The following is a 27,308-nucleotide window of genomic DNA, read 5'->3' as shown; positions in this document are numbered from 1 at the left end:
GTGGATGCAAGCAGTGTGAATGAATTTAAGAATAAGTATGATAGCTGGTGTGTGTGTGTGTGTGTGTGTGTAGTAAGTGGCCTCCCTCGATGAGTCTCTGACTCCCTGGAGGTCTCTCTTAATAATAATAATAATAAAATAAAAAGAAAGAAATTGAGCATAATTGGATAATTAATTCAGAAGATAATTTTAAACATTATTAATTATTTCGTGATTGTGTCATTATATATTTAGTTGCGAGTTGTAGCATCAGATCTGAATCCTTCTTGGGTTATAAGTCATTCACTCAGACTTCCATTTTGAATCCTCTGAGGATTTCGACTAAATAGCTCTGAAAATAAATATTGCGGGAAATTTGTGTGTGTGGGTGGGTAAATAACGACGCTTTTTAATCGCGATAGACCGGCAAGTCACGAAGTTTTCTGGTATATTTCTTCGGAAGAATTCTTATTTCGTATTTTGATATCACTTAAATGGAGATTTAACGAAGAATAAAATAAACGTAAAGGCGAGAGAGAATTTGCTGTTAACCGGTTAACTGATAATAATTTAAAAGTTAAATTTATGGTAAGAAACAAGATCAAAACATTATTTCAGTAATGCTGCCGTTATTATCCGCATCACTGTCGAACGCAGGTTATCAATCGTCGGCTGAATTTAATTTTAGTGGATGTAATTATAGCATAACAATTTCGATAGAATCATTTGAAACTGAGTACTTAAAAAGTTTCCAAGTCTGGTCATTCATTGGTTATATGCTGAAAAATATTTATGACAAAAACATCTCTAATAATCTAATCTTAATTTAGAATAAACAAATTTTAAACTCGTTATGATTACTCAAAAGGTACTTCCTCTTTCTGGTATAGGTGGCGTCTTTGGCAATTAGTACAGGAAATGGGTTGCTACTCAAAGGTGGGAAGGAAGCTACTCATACTAATAATTACCTTTATGAGTTGGTGAAGGAAGTTTTAGCTGGCTATGGAGCTGAAGATGCAATTGCTCTGGTAAGAAAGATGTTTAATCATTAAAAACATTACCAAAGTTAACAGCGCTTAAAACAGACAACACACATGTAAGAGAAGTGATAATGTCGCACATTATAACTGTCTTTTCGTGCTTAAATTTTCTAACACGAACCAGATCAACTCGCGTTATGATCTGTAGGATAAATAATGCATTTTTAATCATCATTATTCATATTTTACTAATTTCAGGAAACAGAAATTCATAGAATACTGATCATCTTATGAATATTTGTAAACTTAATCAGTATGTAAAACTTTCCACATAATTAGATGAACTAAGTTGTATTGCTACGAATCAGTCTCATATAAGTTGTTGGAACACTCGCATGATTACCCCTGACTATTATTTTTGTTTTCTGTTGAATGGCCAGAGAAAATGTGCTTATAAATCTTCCGGTATTCCCTCATGCTTCCTCTAATAGTTTCACAATGTCTGATTTGTGGGATAATGACTTGATCACTTATTTATTTGTCTTTATTAGGTTTCTTTTGATTTATGATTCTTCTGAGACTCGAAATTATTTTCTCCTATACATTCTGAACTTACTATTAAACTGAAGTTTGTTATTTTTACTACTTTATTGAGATGTAGTTTATTAATTTAACCGATCTCCAACAAACAGGATTCGGGTTCGAATTCTGCCATGGGAATGGATGTTTGCGATTGTCTTTAGGTGGAGTTGAATTTCATCGGATGGCCTGAGACAAAGCCCCTTTTATTGAAGGTCTGAAGTGGCTTGAAAAAAAAGTTCCGCGTTTGTTTCTAGAGCAATGTTTCAGGACTAGGTAAAGATGAATAAAAATAAAAATAAAAAATAATGAATCCATCCTTATCTTATCTAAGTACTATAGGTTTACAAACTTTTGGGAATGGATTCACATAAAAATCATACGCTAATTCGAATTTAATAAATTATTGCTAATTGCAAAAAATAATTGCTATTATCATTATTAAATGTATCCGTTGTATTAAAGTAAGCATTATGCTACACAAAGAGGGTTTTATGTTTCTGAGGAGAAAATCGGAGGGCTCAAAGGAATATCACTGCTAGTGGTGGGACCCGGTGAACCGCATGCTAACTGTCATCGCTATGTTCTGACAAAACGGTATGTAATACGAAATCCTACTCTACTCTACTTTACATATGTTGGCTTGCATTTATTTTTAAGTTCAACCTAACCTCTTTTCTCTCATCCTTTATTTTATTTATTTTTTAAAATTCATCCCTTCGCACTTATTTTATTTTTTAAATTTAATTTCTTCTCCTTTTTTTTATTTTATGAATATTTGTATGATTCATTCAAAATAAGTATCTTCTTTAAGGTATTATTCTTTTCATTGTCTGTACCGATCCTCCCGTCTAGGAGGATGGTTCTAAAAAAAAAAAAAAAAACAGCCCACTTCATAATATGGCATTTGGGAAGAAGTTCCTAATAAACTAGCAAGTTTTCGTCAAAGATCAGCATCACTCTGACATTTTGTCCTAGCTTCGTTTTATAACGTTTTTGGTCGACTTACCGTTGTTCTCTGAATACTTGTAACGCTTATAGTTTTTTTTTTTTTTTTTTAAATTAGACAAATTGCTTCTTCAATACATATCTTTCACAATATGAGAGATGTTGCAATTCCCCCCCCCCTCTATCATACCGACATGGTTACCACTTCTATGATGAATTAATGCGTTTCCTTTAAATTTTTCTTTAGGTGAATAATCGAGAAGAGGTTGGAGAACTGCTGGAACTCGAAGACTATATAGATCTCGTAGTTCCTCGAGGATCTAGTCAATTGGTTCGTAGCATTCAGCAGCAGAGTAGAGGGATACCAGTTTTGGGTCATAGCGAAGGAGTTTGTCACGTTTATCTCGATGAAGATGCCGACCTTATTACAGCTATTAAGATAGGTAAGTAAAATAACCAATAAAAATTAATAAAATAAATATTTAATAAGAAATAGAACATTTGGAAATGAACTTCTAAGAAAAGAGTAGTTATATAAGGTGGAAATTCTAATTGACTGATAGCGCAAATCAATTTCGTATTAAACTGAATAAGAGATGAGAGACAAGACAAGCTAACAGATAAATAAGCAAATTTTCGCTTAAGCCAAAGATTGTGTAGTTCCGCTGGATAAGAATACCTAAAAATAATACATGGAATATACCGCGATAGACGTTATGTAAAATCTCGGTGCTTCCTGGGAATTTTTAGAATATCTTAGCTCTCTTCACCAGAAGGATAACGTATTCGTTGATCTAAGAAATTCTTCTCTCGAGATCAACAAATGGCTTCTACTACAAAGTTAATAATTATTTAAGAGCTTATGATTCAAATGTTTTTAGTCCTTGTATATTTTTCCGATGTTTAGAATATGTTCAACGTTTAAGACTTCAAAATGAAGCTTATTGTATGAATGACAATGAACAATACATTTGGTTTAAATTGACACAAAAAAAAAAGTGACAACGTTAGGACAATTAATTCGAAACGGTACTGTTATAAATGACAATGAATAAATTACCTACAGTTCATAAGCTAAATAGATTCAATTGCTGTTATACAAGTTAAGTACTATAATGCTACTGCGAAACTCACCTTTATATGATCGTTTGTCTGTAATTATTTCTATGCTTATTGGATACTGGAAACGCTTTATTGTATATTATCAATATGTAATGATTACCGACAAACGAATTACATATTAATAATAAGAAATAAAAGGAAACAAAAAAAATTATATATTATTTTTCAAAGCAATTTTTTTTATGAAACACTTCATTCACTGGTAAATATAATGTCAAAATATGATATAATACAATAGCAAAATAGTATAAACTCCTCAGTCCTTATAAGGACTGGCTTAAAGGGGCGAAACAAGAATGCTTTTCATCTTCCCCGTTATCTGTAGAAGACAGTATAGGGATAAGGTGTTATTGAGCTATTAAAGCTGTGATCATGGCAAGATGGTAACAGCAATAGCCGAGCCTCAGTGAGAACTTCATAGGCTACAGCATTGCCATCTATTACCCTCCAAGGGTATTGGATTGAATGAATCAATCACCGCATCTCACTTCATACCCAGTATAAACTCAACAAAATAACCTTTCTATTATATTTAATAGAAACAAAAAATATTTGGGTGTATAAGAATAAGCTTATGTTACTATAAAATATTCAGGTTTTTCACAACAGAAATGTAATTAGAAACATAAACATTTTACGTTTACTTAAGGGTTATAGCAATTTTCATTTTTCTTCTGGTTTGGTGAGGTCATTTCACTATTGAAATTACAAAGACAGTACTGTACTTCTTTCGCATATAAAAACGAATGGCTTGTCATAGAAAATAAAAACGACATTTTTTTGCAGTAGGGAAAAACAAGATGTAGTTGCTGATAGCGAGCTAAAAACATTCTTCCCGATTTTCTGCAGGAAATTTTAGAAAAAATCTTTTGCTTCGAGGAGACTGGCGTCTACTTTAGAGCTTTGTCTGACTACACAATGACTTTTAAAAATTCACCAGGGAGAATCTACAAAGACAAAGTCAATTTTAGTGGGTTGTAACGTGACAGAGTTATTAAAGAAGACTTTAGTGACCGAAAAAAAATTAATCCTTGCTGTTTTCATGGAATAAAGAATCTGACAGTTGACTACCGGAACAAAAGAATGTTCGGAGGGAAAGTTTATGTTTTTTTTATGGATTTTACTCCGAGAGTTTTCAGAATAAAAATTATGAGATCTCTCCCTCTTTTATCGGGAATCCTGGAAAGGCATGAGGTTAAAAAGTCAACACTGCCGCCGTCGATCAAGACGAAAATTCAGCTGAAGATATCGTTAATAAATCAATATCTTAAAGGCTCTTCGTGTGGCACATAATGCTGGATAAACCATAACATTCAATAGAATTGTTAGCATGAGCTTACTAACAATATGAAGAGCTCATGTTTGTATGCAAGCCATTATGGCTGAATATATTATTCAATGCTAATCCAGAAACTGAAATTTTTGAAGGTTGAAGATGAAGATGAACCACAGCAAATCAGGATCGCAGAATAAGTATTAAAATTCTGTTATTATTAATAATTTTTCTTGCATATTGCTACAAAATATTTTAAAATAGCCTGATAAAATGCTTTTATGGAATTCAACGTATGATTAACGATATAAACTGTTGTCTTTGTTTATCGAGCCTCAGTAGCTCACTCGCAAAGACCATGCGATATATTCGCTTCATGGAAAAATTTGGATTTGAATCCTGTTCGGAAGGACTGGAGGAAACATTTCAGAAATTAATAAGCCGTGTACTTGCAGCTCTTTGCTTCGGCCATAGTTCTAAGTAAACTAAATCCAACCAAACTTATCGCTTATTAATGATGAGCAATACCTCCTACTTTCTGGAGACATAAAAATCTCCAGCTTAACAAACAAACATAATGTAACTCAAAATTTGCTTACTCATGATGTTTACTCTCTTTTTATAGGTAATTATATATACAGTATATATTTTTAAATTATATCACTGGAGGATTTCATTTTCCATTTTTTTGCGAGAAGAATTTCAGTTGTCCTCTCCTTACACCATTAAAACATTCAATAATAGTAGGAAATATTCTTTTGTTAATAATGTAAATATTATATGCTAATTATTTCTTTCTCTTGTCTATCATAGTACGAGATTCGAAGTGTGATTATCCAGCTGCTTGCAACGCTATGGAAACCTTATTGTTACATCGAAGTTTAGTGGAGAAAGAATTTTTTGTGGAACTCTGCAATTCACTCAAAGAAGAAGGGGTAAAGTCAAAATTATCTATACGATACAGTATAGTCTGTAAGGTTTAAAATTTCTGATGATGATGATTATTATTATTATTGTGAACCATAATAATAATAACCATAATTACACCAGAATACATCAGCAACTGTACTTTGGACTCGTTTGATTTATTATTATTATCATTTTAAGTACACTTAAAATCATAAGGAAATAACTTCACTCAGTAAGTTTTAACAATCTAATTCCAAGCTGCAACTGTTAAACAGACGAAGATCAATTTATTATTTAGTTTATTGTAAATTATTATTTATTCAGTGATTGTTATTTGTTATTATTGATTATTTATGAGCTGATTATTTAAATTATTAGTGTTATTTAGTATTCTTTTTTTATAATATATTCCATATTTTATTTATCTAGTTTCTTAATATAATTAATTAAATAGATGAACTATTTTTATTTATTTAATTTATTTTTAGTTACTTTATATATATATATATATTTTATTTATTTTTGTTTGTTTTTATTTTTTTTTTTAAGTATCTACTTATTATTTATAATTATTTATGCATTTTGTTAAATTAATTTATTAGTTTAAATAATTATTTGTATTTCATTATTCGGATGTTCTATTCTACGCCGAATCAGATAGATATTCATTATTTTGTCTATCCTTTTATAGGTAACCATATACTCAGGTCCCCGGCTTTCCAAGTTGCTAACTTTCGGCCCTCCTCCAGCTAAGTCTATGAAGATTGAATACGGAGACGTCGAATGTGCCATTGAAGTAGTGGATGGTGTGGAATCAGCCGTGGACCACATTAACACATACGGTAGTGGTCATACGGACGTCATCGTAACAGAAAATGGTAAGATAACAAAGTGTGGATATAAATCTGATATTTTATTTTTTTAAATTAAAATCTCTCAAAATATTATGTTTTAGATAGTTTTTTTAAATTTAAAAAACGAAATTAGTAAGAATAACAAAAATTGAAATAAATATTTTGACGATTATGCATGTTACATGTTTTTTTTTTTTTTTTTTTTTTTCAAGACGATGCCGCCAAATATTTCTTACAAGCAGTGGATAGCGCATGCGTCTTCCATAATGCCAGTACTCGTTTCTCTGACGGTTATAGATTTGGCTTAGGTAAGTATTTCCTCGTTTTCATCCACCATATTGCTAAAAGAAAGTACACTATGTATGCATTAGAATGGGCTTCCAAGTCTCTAACGATTCTGGATAACTCGTTTGATGCGTTTCAGACAGGTGGTCCACCCAAGGGCGTGTCATTGTCAGAATTCTGTGTGTTTAAATATTCACATCTAATTTGTGCTGAGTTCTACAGTAACTTTTACAAAACAGTGGACGACCAAATTTTCCTTTTATCTTTATTGAATGCTGCAGTTTACCGGAATGTATTTCGTTTATGCATTTTTTATGATTATCGCATATTTTCCCTTGCTCATATAATAAACGGAAAAAAAAAACCCATCTTTGTTATCCGGTGTCGTCTTGGATAAATTCCTATTCCATGAATAGTCACAAATCATATGGGATAAGAATCTATTGTTTTCAACCGGCTTCAATATATTTTATGAACACAAACTCGTTTCTGAATATTTAAATAAAGCCTCTTGATCACATTTGTGCAATACTCCAAGAATATTGGTTGCAGTTCTTTACTTTTTATCTCCACGAGGCTCACAGTAACTTTAGAGTTCTTCTATCATAGTCTTGTTACCTACTGACTGATAAACTCTTCGTTTCTATATTACGAGAGTTTTCGGTGCACTATTTTATTTCGGTTTAACTGAAATTTAAGGTGCGTATCCTTTACATCTTTTATGTTTATTTTTTTAGTTTAATTTTAAATCATTTAAATTTTTTTGTTGTTTTATTTTATTAAAATTAATGTTTGTTTCAAAAATAGTGTCTCAAACTCATTACTTTTGTTCTTCCAAAATTACAATCAAAGACGAATATAATTAAATATGATTTTCATTTTTTGTGAGGAGGCATGCATTTTGTTAAGCGATATTGCCGACATGGTGTCAGCGGCGTAGATAGTATATCTTCTCTACGACCCATATACTCGTACTGTGAGTTCGAATCCAACTCTCGCATGGATAGAAATATCTTACGTGATCAAGGTCATCATCCCCCAGTGCGAAATCAAACCACCCTGCTTATTGTAGTCTGTCTTTTATCTGTGCATTGAATTTCTAATTAATTCTAATGCACCGTCGTGAAAGAGTTGCCACATACGTTCTTAATTTTTTATTTTATTTCACTTTCCTACACATTCCTTTTTTGTTGATCTTAATCTGTATAAGTAATTCAGTATATTATCTTCTCCTTAAAGATTTTCTCTTACTCGCGTATCTACATTATTCTAATTTCACCAGAGCACTTCATTGTTTATAATGTTTTTGTAATCCATACTTCATCTACTTATTTTTTTTTTTACTTCTCTCCATACTTTTGTAGGTGCTGAAGTTGGAATTAGTACTTCTAGAATACACGCTAGGGGGCCTGTTGGAGTTCAGGGTTTACTTACAACGAAGTGGATTCTGCATGGCTCAGGAAATGTGGTCACCGACTTCAGAGAAGGTGGACCAATGAAATATGCTCATGAACCCCTTCCCGTATGTGCTTCAGAATAAAATGTATCTTCCGATATATGATCTACACAATCCTTGACAGATTGTTTTTCCAGAAAATAACGAAAATTTGTTGAATTCATCAGTAAAAGACTGTTAAGTAATCTTTTACAGAGTCTGCAACTAACTGAGTATTGTATTTATTTGTATTCTAGTTCGATGTTTTGGTGTATTTTGTGTAATTTTTTTTTTCTCGGTCAACGTTTATGTGTTCTGAATAGCGTATTAATTTATGAAACTTTCTGTATATATTCCGTATGTACACTTAACAATTTAATAGCAAAAAATTGTTAAGTGTATATGCTGTTCTGTGTATCTGTGATATCTCTTTGTATAAAGTTAGTAATATGTATTTGGTGTAACAATGATAAGCAAAATTTTGATGAATTCAAATTGTGTATTTATTTTTTCATAATAAGAAATTGATTTAATAAAAGTAAGTTTTAATTCTTTATAAAAAGCAATCTTATTATATCATTCACACGTACGTCTATAACAAGTACAACAGTATTCGATAAAATAATATATATATATATATATATATATATATATATATATATTGATTCACCAACATACAACTTTTCAAAATATCTCGTAAAATACCTTAAATGTTTTTCTGGCAATCTTTGTCTTTTATTAACAACTCTGAAGATTTTGTATCATACATTAAGGATATTACTGTTCAAGAAAATGAAATCATGGCTAGCTTTGACATAATATCCCTGTTTACAAATGTTCCTACAGACGAAGTCCTGACACTATTCAAAGATAAGTTATCTAAAAACAAGTTACCTTATTTACACATTGCATCAAGTCTGGATACTTTAAATTTCAAGACACCATCTACAGTATAAGTAAAATCATGGTCTAGCAATGGATAATCCTTTATCTCCTGTACTTGCCAACAATTATCTGGAAGATTTTGAAGTTAAAGCTATCTCTTCCTATTCCTTAGCACCTAGAATTTGGAAACGATATGTGGACGACATTTTTCTCATTTGGAGCCATGGACATGATTCTCTCCTGGATTTCCTTGAACATCTCAATAGTAAACACCTGAATATCCAATTCACGGCTGAGTTTGAAACTAATGGTTCCCTGCCTTTCCTGGACGTGAAACTGACCCGTTCTTCTGAAAAACTTAAAATTTCGATGTACAGAAAACCTATACACACCAATAGGTATCTCCATAGTCAATCCCATCATTTTCCTCCTCAGAAACTTGGAATGATTTTTACTTTGGGACATAAAGCTCGCTCTCTTCTTGATGACCCAGATGAACTTTGTAAAGAAATCAATTTTCTTAGATCTACTTTCAGACTGAATGGTTATTCTCAAAATATTACTAAAAATACCTTTTTAATCCTCCTAATCGCTATACTGAAGAAATTAATAATGTTAAAGGCAATATATCTATACCATAAATAAGCTCAGTCTCTCAAAAATTAGCCAAGGTTCTCCAAAAATATAACAGAACTTTATTCACTCCGCTTCCTAAGATCCGCTCTCTAGTGAGCCGTCCAAAGCCTAGCCATCATAATCTATAATATCCCGGTGTGTACAAGATATGGTGTGACTACGACATTCCTTACTTTGGCCAAACAGATAAGTCTATTGAATTGCGGATGGAGGAGCACAGGAGGGACATAACTTACAAGAGAACACGTACCAGTGCTTTATCCAGCCATATCCTTTTTTTCGGCTGATTCTGATGATATTGCTTACAAGAAAACCAGAGCTACTGCCCTATCAGGCCATGTCCTGTTTTCAATAAACACGAACAACGAAAGCCGCCAACATGAAGTAAATTGGACAACAACTTCAACTCTACACATTTGCCACGATGAGGTAGAACGCCGCATTGTCGAGTCAAAAGAAATCACCTTGGACCCTCTTCATATGAACAATAATCTCAGCTATAATTTGCCTAACTCTTTCAGCTCTACTATCAGATACTGGAGATCGCGTGGTTCTACACACGCACAAGTGTACAACAATAGAACTTTAACACGGACTATGGCTCAAGTTCATAATAACTGTAATTTAGAGTCGAATATTATAGCTTTATAATTGTATAGCTTTAGAGTGTCTCAATGTTTTTTTTCAGTGTCTTTTAATATCTTTCTATGTTCTTAACGCCTGATGAAGTCAATCCCGACGAAACATGTTGCATTTTCAAATAAATCTCGATTTGTTATAATTCTCGGATTTTTAGTCAGTTTATATTAAAATGAACATATCCAACCTCCGAGTTAATAGTAGTAATAGTCATGTTAAAGATACCAAGTAATTTTATAACCTTGGTTTTAATCCTCTTTCCCCAAGTAAGTCAAGTTTTCGCCTGAACGTGGTTCAAGACTTATGGTGGAGGTGCAACACCAAGGCAACTCGTTGTAAAGATGGATTAAGTTCTGATCACTTTCCTTAGTATTTCCCATAAATGTAAAATACATCTCCTAGGAGATGTATGATGTTATACATTATGGGTGGGAGTCACTACCCAAACCGGTTTCAACCTTTATTGAGGTCTCATAATATATACATGTTAAAAAACTTTTCACACACACACACACATATATTAATTTATAAATATATTTCACGCGCAAAACATTGTTTTGCTTCCTCGGTAAAGGATTAAAACCAAGTATATAATTTCTTGATATCTTTAATATATACATATATTAAAGCATTATTAGTAAACAAATCGTCCGCCTGGTTGGCCGAGTGGTTAACATATCGGCTCTCCAGCCACAAAGCTGCGGGTTCGAATCCGCTGTGGACATTGATGTTTGTGATTGTCTGTGAAAATACTAGTGGTGGTGTTGGTCGGCGGTAGATGGCGTTGGTGTAGTTGCGTTTCGTTGTAGTTGGTGGATACACTAGAGTTTTAGACTAAGCCCTCCCTCGATGAGTCTTTAGACTTCCTGGAGGTCCAATAATAAGAATTATGTAATATCTTTGAAATGATGTAATATTCACTCAGCTTATTTTGAGCAATTTAATATATATATTGATACAATCGAATCAGCGACATCCGATTCTTCTCTAGGATGCGGAAAAAAACCCTGAAGGACCAGATTAAAGTTAATGGGTTACAAACAAAGGTGAAGACTTCTCTGAGTGTCCTCTCTTCTGGAGATTCCAACTTCTTATCCTTTAAACAAACAAAAACAGGCCTAGGAACTTACGCTGCTCGAATGTCCTCAGTTGTTCGAAACTAATCCCAAACAACAAACCAGAAAACTGCTTCAGCACAACACACATACAGCTGTGTCCTTTCTATTTTACTGATACCATTGTAATAGAAAACTAGCTCTAAGACAAAAAAACCTTCGTCTGCGAAAGTTACCAAGAAGGAAATAGATTTGAACTGAATTGCTATCGGCCTTTGTAGAAACTTGAATTGTTCCTTAGTTCTACACCTCCAAGGAATAGTTGTTATTACTTGCAGCTATAATTTAAGAATATAATTTTTTTCTTATTTTAAACGCAAAGCAAGTGTGGTACTAGGTAAAACGAAACCAACTACCCTACTTCGCCGAATTACTGCTAGATATTCAGTCTCTACTACTAAACCAATCATCAGGGTCTTGTTATGAATGAGGAAAGAGAGAGAGAAAAAGATCCAAGTTTTCTGAAAAGCAAAACTATTTTTGTAAGCAACACACGGTTGAAAATTCTCTGGAGTCATTCTCAATTTCTTCAAATAGCCGTAGGGACGTCTGCACATCTTTCATCTTATTTTATATACGTCACCTCGTGCTTGGGATTTTCCAGGAAAACTTCATTACTTTTTAAAGAATGACAAACGATTTCGAGTGCGTGCATATCACACTTTCAACACAACTTTTTCGAAATGATGGAGCATTAAATTTTTATCCTTGTTCCTACATTAAATAAAATAGTTCTTATTTGGTTCGCAAATATTTACTTTAGCAGATGGTAGGCGGAATATTTTTTTGACCCAGTTATAATAAAGGTGTTTACTGATGTTCAAATAATGTTGTGGAAAGTGGAGAATAGAAAGAATTACAGAAAATGGTTTCAGGTTTTTTTAAGACATTACGTTGGCTTTATTTTTAAACCCTTCTATTAATATATTGAATTGAAAAGTTGTATTAAATAAACATTTGCAGAAATAAAAATTACATCTTAATAAAACAATTTATTTTTACATTTTGACGTAATTTACATGTATATAGTTCATAGAAGCATGAAACACATATGTTAAGTTGATTTAGTTTAATACTGCATAGAAGTATAGTCAAATATCTGTTAGTCAACAAAGACCACTAATAAAAAACGCAACAAAAAATATCAAGGGAGGCAGTCGAGACACCAACTGAAACACCCATATTCACCTATGTCTAGTGTTCTTGCTCTCTCTACAAGCGAACTAAGATCTCAGTGCAACAGTTTATCTCCGTAACTCAATGAGTATCGACGTTGCATTTTAGTTAAAAAGATACCAGACGTGATGTTTAGCATCCGAAGAAACTTTATCAGGGCTTTTCAACTGAAAATGAGTCAGACAGTCTCATATTTGGGTGGAAGGGTTTTTCCTCGCGGAGACTCGAGTTTTTCATCCAGCAAAGTAAGCAAACCTTCACGATCACACACAGTTTACAGACATCGTTAACTGTCAACAGGCCATGGAGCCTAACAGTTTGTTAATCGATCACTTGTTGCACGCTAGCCAACAATACATAATACTTACATACACTAAATAAATATTATAAAATAAACGATCTTTAGAAACAAGTATGGAAATGATGCGAAGAATCATAAAAATGTGAGTTTCTGAGAAAGTAGAATTTCAATATCTGTTTTCTCAGACAAGAAACAGATTTTCTCAGGTGCAAAGTATTCCTTTTTATTATTCTCTCGAATAAGCTCCATACTTATTGGCCAATATTCTACGCTACCAGGTTATTATTGTTATTTGCGACACAAATTTATCACCTTTAATTGCTTAGCCTAATTTGGGAAATAAAATGCTAAAATTAATTCAAAGTTAAGGATGGCACAACTAATTTTATTAAAATTTTCAAACACCAAATTTCATCAAAATCTGTCCGGCTTTATCACAGTTGTTATTGAAGTGTTTACTAATTATTGCCAACGTACCGAAAAAGGAAGAAATATTTAAAAAAAAAAAAAGTGAAAATTATCTTAACAAGAAAAGCTTATTAAATCGTTAAGTAACTTAAATCAATGTGCAAGTAGGCTAACAACACTCTTTAAATAACTAAAGTTAATTACCTAAGGGTTCAGTTTTATAAAGAAAGTATACAAATTTCTATGTTATTTCGACGATGTACTTAGAATATTAAGAGAAATAAAGACAGCGAGAAAGATTCCAACCGCTTTGATGCCTTGTTTATTCATAATAAAAGGCTTTTGTTAACACTGCTTATCAACTGTTGTTCAGAAAAGTTTTAAAATTTTCAGTCTTTTCTTTCCATCGTGGAGTGTTTTCACACTTAAACTCCATAATGGAATAACTTCATGGCTCACCTTCTCCAAATAGCTACGAAAGTAATCTGCTAGCAACCTACTTCTTCCTCGCTTAGTTAACTCCAACTATCTGTTCAATCCACGTGCTTCTATCATTTTCATTCTTGATGCAAACACATTTTCAGGACTGTAGTCCACAAGACGATAAAGAAAACCCAAAATAAAAATAAAGTTCTCAAAGCTTAGCAGTAAATCCTATTTTTCCACCGTTGATTAATTAAACAATGATTATTCTACATCAATTTGGTTCGTTATCAGATATGTATTCTCTCCAAGAAAAAAAAACTTATTAAATCATTCAGCAGATGAGTAATCAAGTGAATTGCGCGCGTGAAAAACTGTAGATGTTTTTATAGAAGACCGATGCATAATTTACACATTTATCGATCAATGTTCGAGTTTAAAAAATTCAAACTTCTCGCATATTTCACTAGGGCTTAATGATATCTTTGATGTCAAGAAGGAACTCCTCCTAACACAAAGGAAGATAAAATAAAAACTGCAGTAAACTCTAGTAAAGTAATTATAATGAAGTTTAACTTTTTTTTTTTCATTAACGAGCTAAGTTATATTTTTAGACTGTTGCCCTTGGTTCCAACAAGGCACACTATTTCCAGTCTTTTTTAAAAACTATATTCTTTTTTAAGGAATAAAATTTCGGTAGCATTCAGGTTCTTTAAAAGCACATTAGAAATCATTTCGAAGAATCGTAATAATCAATCTAAGACTTGCACGTATTTATTGAAATGTTTTTCATTGCAGTTTCAGTTTTTTATTTAAATATTTTTATAAGAACATAGCACATAAGTCGATTACTCAGACACCTGTACTGGTTCACATTGAAAGAGAAAAAACACGGAAACCGCACGCCATTTATTAGTAAATTCACTATCAGGTGTCGTTCAATCTGTTATGTCGAAAGATGTGATTAGCTCATTAGCTGTGTGATGTCTTCATGAAGTGATGAAGAGCTCCTTCTCCGGGAGAATAAAAAAATACTGGCTATCTGAGCGGAGGCTTTATTACCGTGGAGAGAGAGAGAGAGAGAGAGAGTATGGGACATAAAGACTGACAGGAAAATAATAAATTAAAGAGTAAAGGGGAAAAAAAGAGTGAATATGAAAAAAAAGTGAAGGAAAAAATTGGCGATGCAAAGAATTATCAAGACATAGAACAAAGGGAGATATATAAAAATTAAGTTAGATAAAGGAATTTTATCGAAAAAATGGTATATACAGAGAGAGAGATATAGCTTTTACCAATTCATTTCCATCTAATCGCATTTACATAAAAGGAAATAAATTAGGTAACTGATTCAATAATAAGAGTCCAAAAGTATTATACAGCACAGCCTGAAGGGAAATGTAATGTTTAGTCTCTGCATTAGATAAAATAAGAGGAATATAAAGTTCTATCAAATAACAAAAATAATGAATATTAAGCATTTCAGTAAAGCTTTTCACCTGAATGTGAGTTTTTCGGTTTCGTTTGGAAGGGACATTGTTTTTCGTCCTGAAAAATAAAATTTTCCTTCCAGAGAACACGTGCTATTACAGACTTAGCAGATTATGGAGGAGATATTAATTTATTATCTTAAAAAAATTTTTATTATTAGAATATTAATTTTTTATTACAGATCACTAAGTTTATAGGCAGCCAGGTTATTTGGTCATGAAAAGCCACTGGATATGGGAAAATGAAGATAAATTGGAATCAGAGAGTTAAAAAGAGAAGAAAGGAAAATAACTGGCAAGATGTAATCTGTTTATACTTCTTTGTGGAATAAACAGGTATTAAAGGGTTTTTTTTTTATTAAAAATTAATCATAGGGTCGAAATATATTACACATCAATACAAAATTTTTTTCCTTGCAGAATAAAAAAAAAGTTAACGCTTTCGTTGTCTCATTAGCGACATCATATTGGTAATATAAACATCTTTCAAAACATGTTATCAGTTAAGGATAACATCAGATTTCTTTAATTATTATTTTTGTTTTTTTCTTAATCATGTATATTTGTGCGTTTATCAGGAAAAATAAACTGATCCTTAAGATTAGAATATCTTTAATTTTAAGAAATTCCAAGGTTAAAAAATATTGGACAACATCATTGAAAAACATGATTATTTAAAAATCTACGAAGTAAATCTGTTTCCCAATTTAATCAATAAAGGTGATGTATAACATGCTGTAAAGCATAAGAATTGAATCAACGTTTTTTTTTTTTTTTTTTTTTTTCTGGCAAATAATGTAAATCGCCGATTTTAACACTTGCTAACTGAAATATATAACAAACTATAGACAACTGCTTTTTTATATATAATATGAGCCTAAATCTATATGTAGCATGATAAATCACTCCATACAATCAGAGAAAAAAATTAAAATCTTAGGTTATATATTAAGGATGACTTATGGTGACTACACTAAGCATTTTTGTTAGTATTTAGCTTCTTTTGTAAATAATTCCTAAACTGTATACATTATTAGCGATCAATTAGCAGACTTTAATTTCCATACATTAAAAATAAATCTTCGATGTTAGGTTATACCAAAGTTATGACCGAAAATTCAGACTGCTGTTTGGTGATGAAAGAAAAAAAAAACGATGGTGGTTAGAAACATTTTATTTTAATAATAATTTTATTTTTATAAATAAAAATAAAAAAATGGGGGAAGCTGTTACCAAAGATTTATTTTAAATATTGGGCAAACTACAAGATCCTCACTTGCAGTTATATTAAAAACCCAAGTGAAATAATAGTCAAATAAGAAAGAAAGAGAGATATAAGAGGAAATCTAATACAAATATTGGATAAAAGGAACAAGACAAAGCTTAGTATATACAACAAACCACTCAGAGAGATAAGAAGATGAAATATTGCGTCAATGAGAAAAGATATTAGATAACATTACAAAAAAGCAAAAGTGAGAGATACCAGAAATGAATAAATGCATATCAATATGAAATTGAATAATCTTTTATAAGAACTAAATTTGAATATATCACAATAATAACTAGAATGTCATAAAATAATAATATATGCAAATTCAGAATACTTAATAACAAAAAGAAAAAAAAACATTTCAAACATTGACTTACATGAGAGTGAGTGCGATAAATAATCTAATGAAAAAAAATCTCTTTAAATAGGATTTCTTTAAATACACAACAGGTAAACATGAAAGAATATTATTGAAATTCTTTATTAAAGTTTAGAAAAAGCTTATTTACAGTTTCTCAGGCAGGAATGTTAAAAACACAACTGAATCATTCTATAATAGCAGTTATGCAATGAATGGATATGATATCATACATGCTCAACTAATCCTTGTGTTATTTGCTGAATCATGAGTTTTAAACTGACAACAGAAATATAGCAAGTCGTTAATTTCTGATGTTTCTGCCTCAGTATTCATAGCAGATTCAGCAACGAGGCCATATCCAACTGTGCCACGGAATTCACAAACATACATTAATCTAACTTATTTTGCTCAGCTGAAGACATTTCTAATTACATATACTGATAGAATTTATTAATAAACGTATAATGACGTAGATGTTGTAGACATGTAAAATACACAGGATATTAAAATAAGACCTCAATTTCTACCGTTCTCGAGGTCCTTCCACTCAGAAGGAAATTTGGTTTGGTTTGGACTGAATTGTCGGGAGCGTCTAAGAATGTGAGGCGATTTTATTAAGTGTATTAATTGCGCGTATTCTAATCTGTTGATCTTTTTTTTCGGGGGGGGGGGGATTAAAAATTCAAACTTTTGGAAAGTGATCTTTGTAATTATTTCAGAATTTTACCAGACTTCTTGGTCTTCTATAAGAAGATGTTTTCTCTCCCTTCTTCTTTCCTACAAATAGGAAGAAAATACATTTTAAATAACTACTTTTAAAATCACACGAAGGTAGTTTCATTGTGCTTTCTTTTAGTCGTTTATTACCTTTAAATGTCAGTTGCGCCTACGAAATGTTGCAAAACCAGCATATTAGTAATTTTGATTGTTAATTTTAGAAATTCTGAAATCCTGCTCTGGAGAAGAACTATAAATCTTTCCGAAGCTCATTATTAATACAACAATTATTACTTAATTTATTTATTCATACGGAGTTTCCTCCCTTTTCTCTCCCGTCCTTAATGGGGCGAGTTGAGCCTCCTCATGGGGGGTGGGGTTAAGTATTTTATGGCTGTAGATTCGTGTGTGTGTTCACGGGGCCGGTTTGCCTGCTTGCGGAGTGAAAAAACCCCAGATAAACTGGGGAGAAAAACCCTGCTGTCCACGTCCGGCTAACTTGGCTATGGCTGAGGAAGATCCTTAAGCTCCTCACGTCGGCGACGGGAATCGAACCCAGGACACTCCTTCCCCAGGCATACGGTTGCGAAGCGCAAAGCCACTAGGCTAACCGCGCGGACATTACTTAATGAAAGTGTGCGATACACTGTTCATTTTGAGTTGTTTATATAACAGCATGGGTAAAGGGATTTAATCCTACGGACATCGAAAAAGTCATGATTAAAGCGGACCAGTTGATGGGTAGCAGTATTAAGAAATTGGTAATATTGTAGGTTGCTCTCGAAGAGCTGCATTTAATATGTTTCAAGAGCAGAAGGAGATTGGGCAAACGAGCAGTCGTTTGCCCAATCCAGTGTTACATGCACTCACTTCACTGGTGCTTGTCGTGAACGCAGGTTGCCTCGCTTTGCTCAAGGCTATCGACGAAAACCTGTGCTACGAATGACCATGGAATTTAACCAGGAAGTTAAATCCTTACCTCAACTTACCTTTCTTCGTATGGATCTCCAAAGTCGGCGTCTGTGTAGTCATAGTAGCAATGCTTACGCCAAATCTTTCAAGACTACCATTAAGAGTGGAAAAAAGAGTTTCCCTTGCAGATGAATCTTCTTTCCAGCTGTGCCATGTGGTAATGGAGAATTAGACGAAAATCTGAGGAGGAGACTCATCCCGTTGTCCTGGTCCTCAGAAACAGCCAGCTGACTGAGCATTATGGGATAGGGATGTTTTCCTGGGAATTTCTTGAAACTCTGATACTTAGAATGTACTATGAATGCTCCAAAGTACCTATCCGTTCTATCTAATTAGGTTATACCATAACGAATGACTATCTTCTTTCCAGGCGGCACAGGTATGTGTTCTAGTAGGATAATTCACATTGACAAGATGGGGTATCATTCGAAAGTGATCCACTGAACACAACAACAATTTCCAGCTGTTGTGTTCAGTGGATCACTTTCCATAGCTGCTGAATTCTCCAGATTGATTAAATAGAAGAGCTACAGGAGATGAAGTTTTCCAGCGTTTGTATCTTTTGCCTAGAAAGCTCACAGATCTATACAGGAGGTAATCCGACGACATAGTACAGAATACCTCCTGCAACATTCAAATATTTTATACAGTCCATAAAAACTTACATAAGAAGAGGTTTTGAGAAGAGAGTACATAATTATCTCTAGTAGCCGGATTGGTGTTCCTTCACAGATGATATTTAACTGATGTGATGTCAATTTCCTAAACAATTGACACTTCAAGATCATTAGGGGAAAATCTATTCAAAAGCAAATTGTAATATACAAGAAAATGCATTTCGGTGTTATAGGATGACTACGATATGAAACAGAAATCAGAATTAAAATTTCATGCCTTCATTAAAGCAATGAAATGTCCCTATAAATAATTTGAATCATCGCTAATTTGAAAAATTAGAGAGAGAGAGAGAGAGAGAGAGAGAGAATAAATGAAATTAATTAAAAAATAGTCATATGTTTCTTAGAGAATTACACAATAAATTTTACAAATCATAAATGTTCAGCCAATGAATCACCAGATTCAGAGCCATAGACATAAAGAGACAGAACATTTAAATCAAATGAATGCCGAAAAATTTCAAATCGATGGGAAGAGAAAAGTAGGACGACCAGGGATAAGTTAAAATAAGACCCAAACAAATCATGCTACTTGTACGAAATACTGATGTTTATCAAAGAGAGTAAAGAATATATATATATATATATATATTATTTTTTAAAATTTCGACTTCGTTAAAATATTCATTCTGATTATGTATAACAACAAAATCTACATTTAAAATAAAACATATACACAAAAATACATACTGTATTTGTTTTATATATTACTTTTTAAATTACAGGTTTAATTACAACTTCCATTGGTTTAAAAGCACTTTCCATAAATAGTGTTTTCGTAGAAAACTGCTAAATTTTGCTGTTGTGCTAAGGTGGTGGAGAATTTTCACTGCTTTCGTCGCAAGGTTTGGAGTGACTTAGTAGCTAAGTGAGAATATTCATATCGTCTTCTTCGATGGCAAAAAAAAAGATACTGGCTGGATATGTTCTTTGGAAAATTGAGCAAATTCAGATAGCCTTCCTCGTTCTCTCTCTCTCTCTCTCTCTGATGATGATACTCAATGAAAAGTCTGTTGTACATGTGCTCCACTTACGAATTCCTTAGATTGAATAACTGAGGAGTAATCAGTTTCTTGATTAAGGGGAAAACTGCAGATGATGACTTTCAAGATGAAGAGGTAGTTACATATTTTGTGTCTTGCGATTCGTTTAGAGTAGATGCTAATAGTAATGTAGGCTATGTGTGAACGCGGGTAGTACAGGTAGCGTTTAGAGTGCAAATTTGCGCAGCTTTGTTGGCAAGATGTATTGCGAGAGAGTAGTCACTGGATGTCTATATTTGATTTGGTACTTTTGTTCTCATAGAGGATCTGGAAGTTGGATGGTATACATGCTGTAAATAAATGGATACAATGGCATCAGCGAGTGATTTATTTTTCTGTAGTTTGCGGTCAGTAGAGGTAAAGAGGTGTCTGGAAATATGGAATGGAAAGCAGGTGTTGATACTTGTGAATTTCTCGTCAGGATTTGGATGCCTTACATCGTTGCAAGGTTGGCTACTAATTTTTAATTACTTATTCTGTGCTTTTTTCTTTTTTACTTGCAGATCTTCTTTGGTGTTCCAGTTTAGGTTCGTAGTCAGTATACATGCAATGGCTCTGATTCCTGCCCAGTTCTATGTAAAGAAGATTAGATGTTGTCCATCTGCGGAAGTCTATCATGTGTTCTTTTGTGAACATGAACTCAATGACAGCACACCTATAAGGATGATCCTTTTGGCGTATAAAGCAGTTCTTGCCTTGCAACGCTGAATTGCATTTTGATAAAAGGATTGGCATATTGACCATTCTCCTGCTATCCGAGGACTGTAGATAGCAGGAGATCACAGGTAGCTTTTTTTAGGAATATTTATGGAGTAGGTGAAAATGTTTCCCCTACAGAGTCTTACGAAAGAAAAAAGGAATGATTCTGAAAGAATCTTCGTTTCAAGGGAGAGGAAGATAAACCCTGAACGTTTCTTCTACGTGGGTTGTAAAGTGCTGAGTAGGATTTCCGGTTTGTTTCGTTCTATAAGAAAAATGCAATTGCGGATTTCATGTGGTGGAGGAAGTCTTCCGATTGGATAGGTATTGGAAGTCTTCTCCAGTTACCAAGAAGTAATTTATCAAAATCCTATTAATTTATGTCGACATATTATTAAAGCGGGGGTCTTCTATTAACTATTAATGCCTGGTTTATTCAAAAAAGGTGAACATTTTTACATAACGAAAACTGAAGAAGAACAAAAAAAAATATAAAAACAGAAATCTAAACAGAATGTATGCATCCTCAGTTAAAAATACTGCATGGAGTTGCTATTTTATTTTTGTCATTTTGATCAATGCAAGTTCAAAATAAACTTTATTTGCACGAAAATATATATCGGAAATGTTTTCAATATCGGTGTTAGAAAATAAGGTGATCTTTCAGCAAAGCATTAAACAGAGAATATTACTTGAAAGTTTCTGATCTACAATAACGCTATTGTAAACCCCTAGAGGAAGAAGCAGAAGAAAGAGGACTTTCTGAATAACAGAGAACAGTGTGTGTGTGTGTGTGTGCTGGGGTGGGTGGGATATTGTTATTCTGGTGACAATAGAGAGAAAAGATTCTATTCTATTCTAATGTAATAACTTGATCGATATGAAATACTTTTCACACCTCCCAAAACTTATCGCTATTTCCTATCGAAATATCGAAACGGTTCTCTAAATATTCTAAGAAAAGAGGATCGGAGGGAACGTGATATTTATAAGATAATATCCCTGACGGCTGTTATGAAGTTGAATATCATCTCAGTATGCGGTCGGCTAACTACGATTTCATGCATGGGTAATTTCTGTAGTTTTATTTTATCTGTGAATTTTGATGTCGTCAGCAGTAGGATGTCTTTGTTTTGTTTTGTTTTCTACAGGCAGAACTCAATGAATCGAGGTTTACTTCGATTCATTGAGTGCTGCCTGTAAAAGTATTCGATGCAAAATAGTTACTTGGAGCGATGCGGAAATGTCTGAAAGGAATTTTAGTCTTAACAACAAGGATACAGATGCTCGAAATAATTTCGGATTGTCTTCCGAAATCAAAATCAGTAACAAATTTTATGCGGGTTTTCAGCCCTAAAAATGATATGCAATACGTCCTAGCATTAGGAATCTCCATATCACAAAAGTTATTTGGCTGCCGGAAATATGATACAAGAAATCTACTAGGAATCGGAGAATAACATTCATTTATTCATGATCATTGGAAATTTTTGTCAATTTATGTTGAACAAGAAAAAGTTTAGTATTTTTTATCCGTCACTTTAACATTGGAATAACTTTAACTTTAACTTTAACGTCACTTTAACTTTAAGCATTTGTATGCCTAATTCCAATATTACATTTGTATGCATCGAAATCAAATAAAGACAATGTTCGTATGAAAACCAAAAAAGCTTATTAGAACATACACGAGGTTATCGCACATACCGTATAGATAAAAACATCCAAATCTGTCTTCAAATTTACTTGTACAGCTCCTTGCGTCTGATACAGACTAGAGGATAAACATATGAGCTTCTTTATCCGATTAGTTCTTTAGTGACCAATGTACTATCGTCAAATTTTGGGGATCGCAAGGAGTCAAATCATTCAATATACAATATATAGAAGAACCTTATAATGTTGGAAGTCAAAGAAAAATGTAAGAATGGGTGGAAAGCAACTAATATTCAGATGCTTCCCTCCATTCGTACATAGAAGGCCACATAGAAAGAACATTTTAATCATATCGCAACTAAAGAGAATAATTCTAGTAATTAATTTCCTAGTATGCTGTTGAATAATTGCCACTCTTCTTGCTAATAATTTTTATGGTTGATTGTACGTTTTCAATACTAGTTCATTATTCAATTAGTAATGAACTAATAAGGAATGTGTTGTGGTTATTATTGTTTGTTTTTGTAATGCATTCTGAATGAGAGTTAAATACAGTAGGTGTAATTCATATGGACATTCAAGGAAGATAGTGATTGATAAAACATTTGTTTATAATTAGGCGTTTAAGCTTTTGCGATAATAAAGCAGATCCTACCAGGAGTCTTTCGCTTCATTCAATGAAATGTGTCCACATGACGAAATTGCGAGGAACTAAAAAAGAATCATATTTTGAGATGAAGACAACTCGGTCAACTGAGGCGATGCGTAAGACAATCACAGAGCGATACATCAAGAGACAAAATAACAACAAGATAATAACTTTTTATTTTCATTTTGTAATATTCATATTCTTATAAATTTAAGGTAGATTTATGTAATCAGAATTAATTAACCCAGTTAATTAGAAAATAGTATATGCTCAAGATTTTTGATTATATATTTTTATATAATTATAGATAACTAAATATATAATATTTAGTTTATATTTTAGTTTAGTTATCATATAAATATATGACATTTATACGATAACTAAAACGAATCCACTTTGCTGATGGCTGTCTTCACAGTCGACATTATTTCATAACATATGAGTTAAGTTTCTATGAATCCAAGTCATTTGGGCCTTGACAGGCCATTGAGCCCAACCCGTTAAACGAAGGTGAGAATCAAAATGTAGATTTATACTTCGTGTAAAAGCAGCGATCATAGCTTCCGCCACTTAGAGTTGCACGCAATATTTGCTAAATTTCAATTAATAATTCTTTCATGCAATGAAATAAGTTGTTAATATAAAACAACTTATTTTTTATATTAAATATAAAATATTTAAACAAAACGCACAAAACGTTGTTAATATAAACTATCCTTGAAAAACTATGACGTTAATGCTAATATCAAAATATATGCCGCAAAGAAGAGAAATTAATAATAAGTGCTTTTCAGTGTCAGGTATTCACCTTGATCGGAGAGCTTTCAGAGTTCGCTTAAAATTGCTTATTATCTCTTTCACTTCGACTGTGACCCCGATCTGTCAATGATATTCAAAGATTTACTTAAAAAAAAAACTAATGCATTTGAAAGTGAGGTTACGACAACCACTTTTTAAAAACATTTTAATTTTCATGAACTTCAACAAACTCTTCTGAATTATTCTTACAATCATGCAGTAAAAATTAATTAGATTTTGCTCTTAAACATAACAATTATTAACATTGTTCTAGGAGATCTATTCTGAATGCTTAAGACCAGCTATGGAATTTTAAGAATTCTTGTTTATTTATTATTATTTATTTATTGTTAGTTGTCCACAAGAGGGCGGTGTGGGCGGAAAACACCAATACGCCCTGAACAGAAAAGCGCTTATCACAAAAGAAAGCCGGGGATTCTCTGAGGAATGTCCCAGGAGTATCGGAAACTGCGGTCGTTAGCCTGTCCGCCAGTAAATAGATAATGGAGACACATTGCGTTGCCTCTAGATGTATTTCGTTCCTGTTCCGAAAAGTCAACGATCCGCCCAAGACAAAGAGGCAATATCATCGGCTGAGATTTTTGTTTTATCTTTCGTCATTCAATGAGACGATAAAAAAGGGCTGTCGACATCTCAGAGGAGAACAGGCAGTTTAAAAGTCATCTGTGTTTCGTTCCTTATTGCCATTGTACCATCTCTGTGTTTCCACAGGGAAAAATAATTACGCTAATTAATTAGGTTTATTGTATAGCTGGTGGCTTGACAAGGCTGCTCGACATAATCGTATAAGACTTTAAGGATGTTATCGGAGATTTGAACAGAAAAGTTCGGTTGAAAGATTTGTACAGCTTAACTTCATAAATAAATATTAGCGATTTTCTAACTTGTGCAACAAATTAGCGACAGAGGTCGTGCGTAAGAACAACAAAATAAATAAACATAAATTTTAAGGTTGTTTTTTATGTCATAAGGTGTTACTTACTCTTTCTGATATTAGATTTCGAAGCTTTTTTTTTCCCCTAACTTATTCAGTGAGGATGTTTAGAAGGCGAAACTCTGTGGTTGGATAAGATCAGGGTTCGAATCCTGTTTGTAATGCATAGATATTTTATATGGATTATTTTTTCTACCGAAGATGAGTTAACTGGTCTATTACTGAAGTGGAAAGTTTTTTTCCGGAAACCAGAGTTTTTCTTTCCTCAATCAAGAAGGCAAACCAATCCACATATCTACGCCCCATTACTTGAGGATTCAGAAGAGGAACAGCAAGCCAGCTGCTTTTAAAATGACTCTAAACCTCTAATCAGGTGACCCAACCCATCTTTGGATTGGAAAAAATGACATGACAGAGAGAGAAAGAGAGAGAGAGAGAGAGAGAGAGAGAGGACCCTTTGGCCAATTAGAGATAATGACCGAACAAATAAAGGATAAAATTTCTGAAAACTGAATCGCAGTTTTTCATTTTTTATACGAACTATTCGTTAGCGATATATCTCACATTTCAAAGAAATCAGACTCACTACCATTTATTAGTTTTTTTTTTTTTTGCAATTTCTCTTTCTATTTCTCTTTGCAAATTCTCTTTCTATCTCTCTGTCTGTCTGTCTAATTCACTTGCTCTTCTTATATCGTCTTGCTTCATTAAATAACAAACCACCCACATTTACCATATGTGACTTGTTAAAAAAGAGGTCTTAATATATAAGAAATATCGTATGTGTTTTTTATTAATACTACATACTACTCAGAAATTGGAACGGAAGCCTAAGAAATGCTAAATATGAAATAACAAACAAAATCTAGCATAACAGAAATCTGTTCATTATTTAGTACATTAGTACAGTTTGTGGGAGGTTAGATAATCAGGAAATCATGATCTAGAGCCCAAACATGAAAGTTTTTAAAGCCACTTGAGACCTCTATTAAGCAAGTTAGTGGTCGCACATCGAGTGATGAACTTCCTTTGTCGCCTAAAATAATTCTTCTACCACATAAAATTTGTTTAGTATCATCCCATAAGTATCTTATAGACGTGTGATTTATCAAACGGATGGTAGGATATTTCAAATAAAACTATAATCTGTTGTGTTTTATCGTCTTTCAGAGTTACATCTTTTTGTTTATCTCATCATCATTGACAGTCACTTGAGAACGAGTATAATTATCTTTCCCAATATCTGTAAGATGCCTGTACATGAATTATTTTAATAAGGGAATGTTGGCTTCCATAAAAAACACTGTTGTGTTTGTTATAGGGAACCAACTTGGCAGTCCAAAGATCTCTTCCTAGTGGCAGGAGATCAAGACGATTAGGGATTCCCGTTCTGCTAAAGCCTTCTTATGCCATTCTGACCAGCCAAATATAGAAATATTTTCTTCTTATGACGGCCAACTACTAGAGTTCTGGGATTGCATAATTTTGAGGCGTAATGGGGCTACTAGGGTTTTAGACTACACAATTGCTCTTAGATCATGTAAGCCTTTCCACTCCTCTCGGCAGCAGTCGATAGGAGGGGGGGGGTCATACTAAAATCGTTTTTATAAATCAAGTGTATTCTCTTTGCTGGTTTTGTATAAAGGAAGAAGCACACGCATTCAGCATTATTCCAACTTATTTTCTAGTCTTTATTTGTGATATTTCCAGAAATATCACAAACTGAGAATCTGTCCATTATATACCCTTCAGAGATGGATTCTTGTCCTCTCTCTCTCTCTCTCTCTCTCTCTCTCTCTCTCTCTCTCTCTCTCTCTCTCTCTTTCTATTTCCATTCTGTGGAAAATAGAGAGAGAGAGAGAGAGAGAGAGAGATTGCATATTAATCAGATAAAAAAACCTCTCACAACTTACATGTCTCCATTACATCTCATACCAGAGCAAATCTTATTATTCCATAAAAACAGAACCGATGCCTTAAAGGGAATAGAATAATGGCAACATAATTTACACTCCTGAAAAAGATAGAATTCTAAGAAATCAGTAATAATATGCATAATATATATATAAAC

At 32.9% G+C, this 27,308-nt stretch overlaps 1 protein-coding gene across 1 annotated transcript in view; it reads left to right on the top strand.

Annotated features, from left to right (window-relative positions):
- The window catches only part of P5CS (Delta[1]-pyrroline-5-carboxylate synthase), a 38,439-nt gene extending 29,519 nt beyond the window's left edge, over positions 1–8,920 (top strand). Inside the window, exons 10-15 of the mRNA XM_090391385.1 lie at positions 870–1,007; positions 2,734–2,929; positions 5,695–5,816; positions 6,482–6,668; positions 6,857–6,952; positions 8,294–8,920. Coding sequence (XP_090247511.1) covers positions 870–1,007; positions 2,734–2,929; positions 5,695–5,816; positions 6,482–6,668; positions 6,857–6,952; positions 8,294–8,469 — 915 coding nt within the window. The 3' untranslated portion in view covers positions 8,470–8,920. The remainder of the gene's footprint in view (positions 1–869; positions 1,008–2,733; positions 2,930–5,694; positions 5,817–6,481; positions 6,669–6,856; positions 6,953–8,293) is intronic.
- Positions 8,921–27,308: the final 18,388 nt, after the last annotated feature.

This window comes from Typopeltis vanoorti, chromosome 4 (assembly GCF_054136105.1).
Source record: "Typopeltis vanoorti isolate ZY-2024b chromosome 4, IOZ_Tvanoo_1.0, whole genome shotgun sequence".
NCBI classification, from domain to species: domain Eukaryota; kingdom Metazoa; phylum Arthropoda; class Arachnida; order Uropygi; family Thelyphonidae; genus Typopeltis; species Typopeltis vanoorti.
Note: the sequence above shows the minus strand (reverse complement) of the source record. Positions and strands in the feature narration are given on the sequence as shown.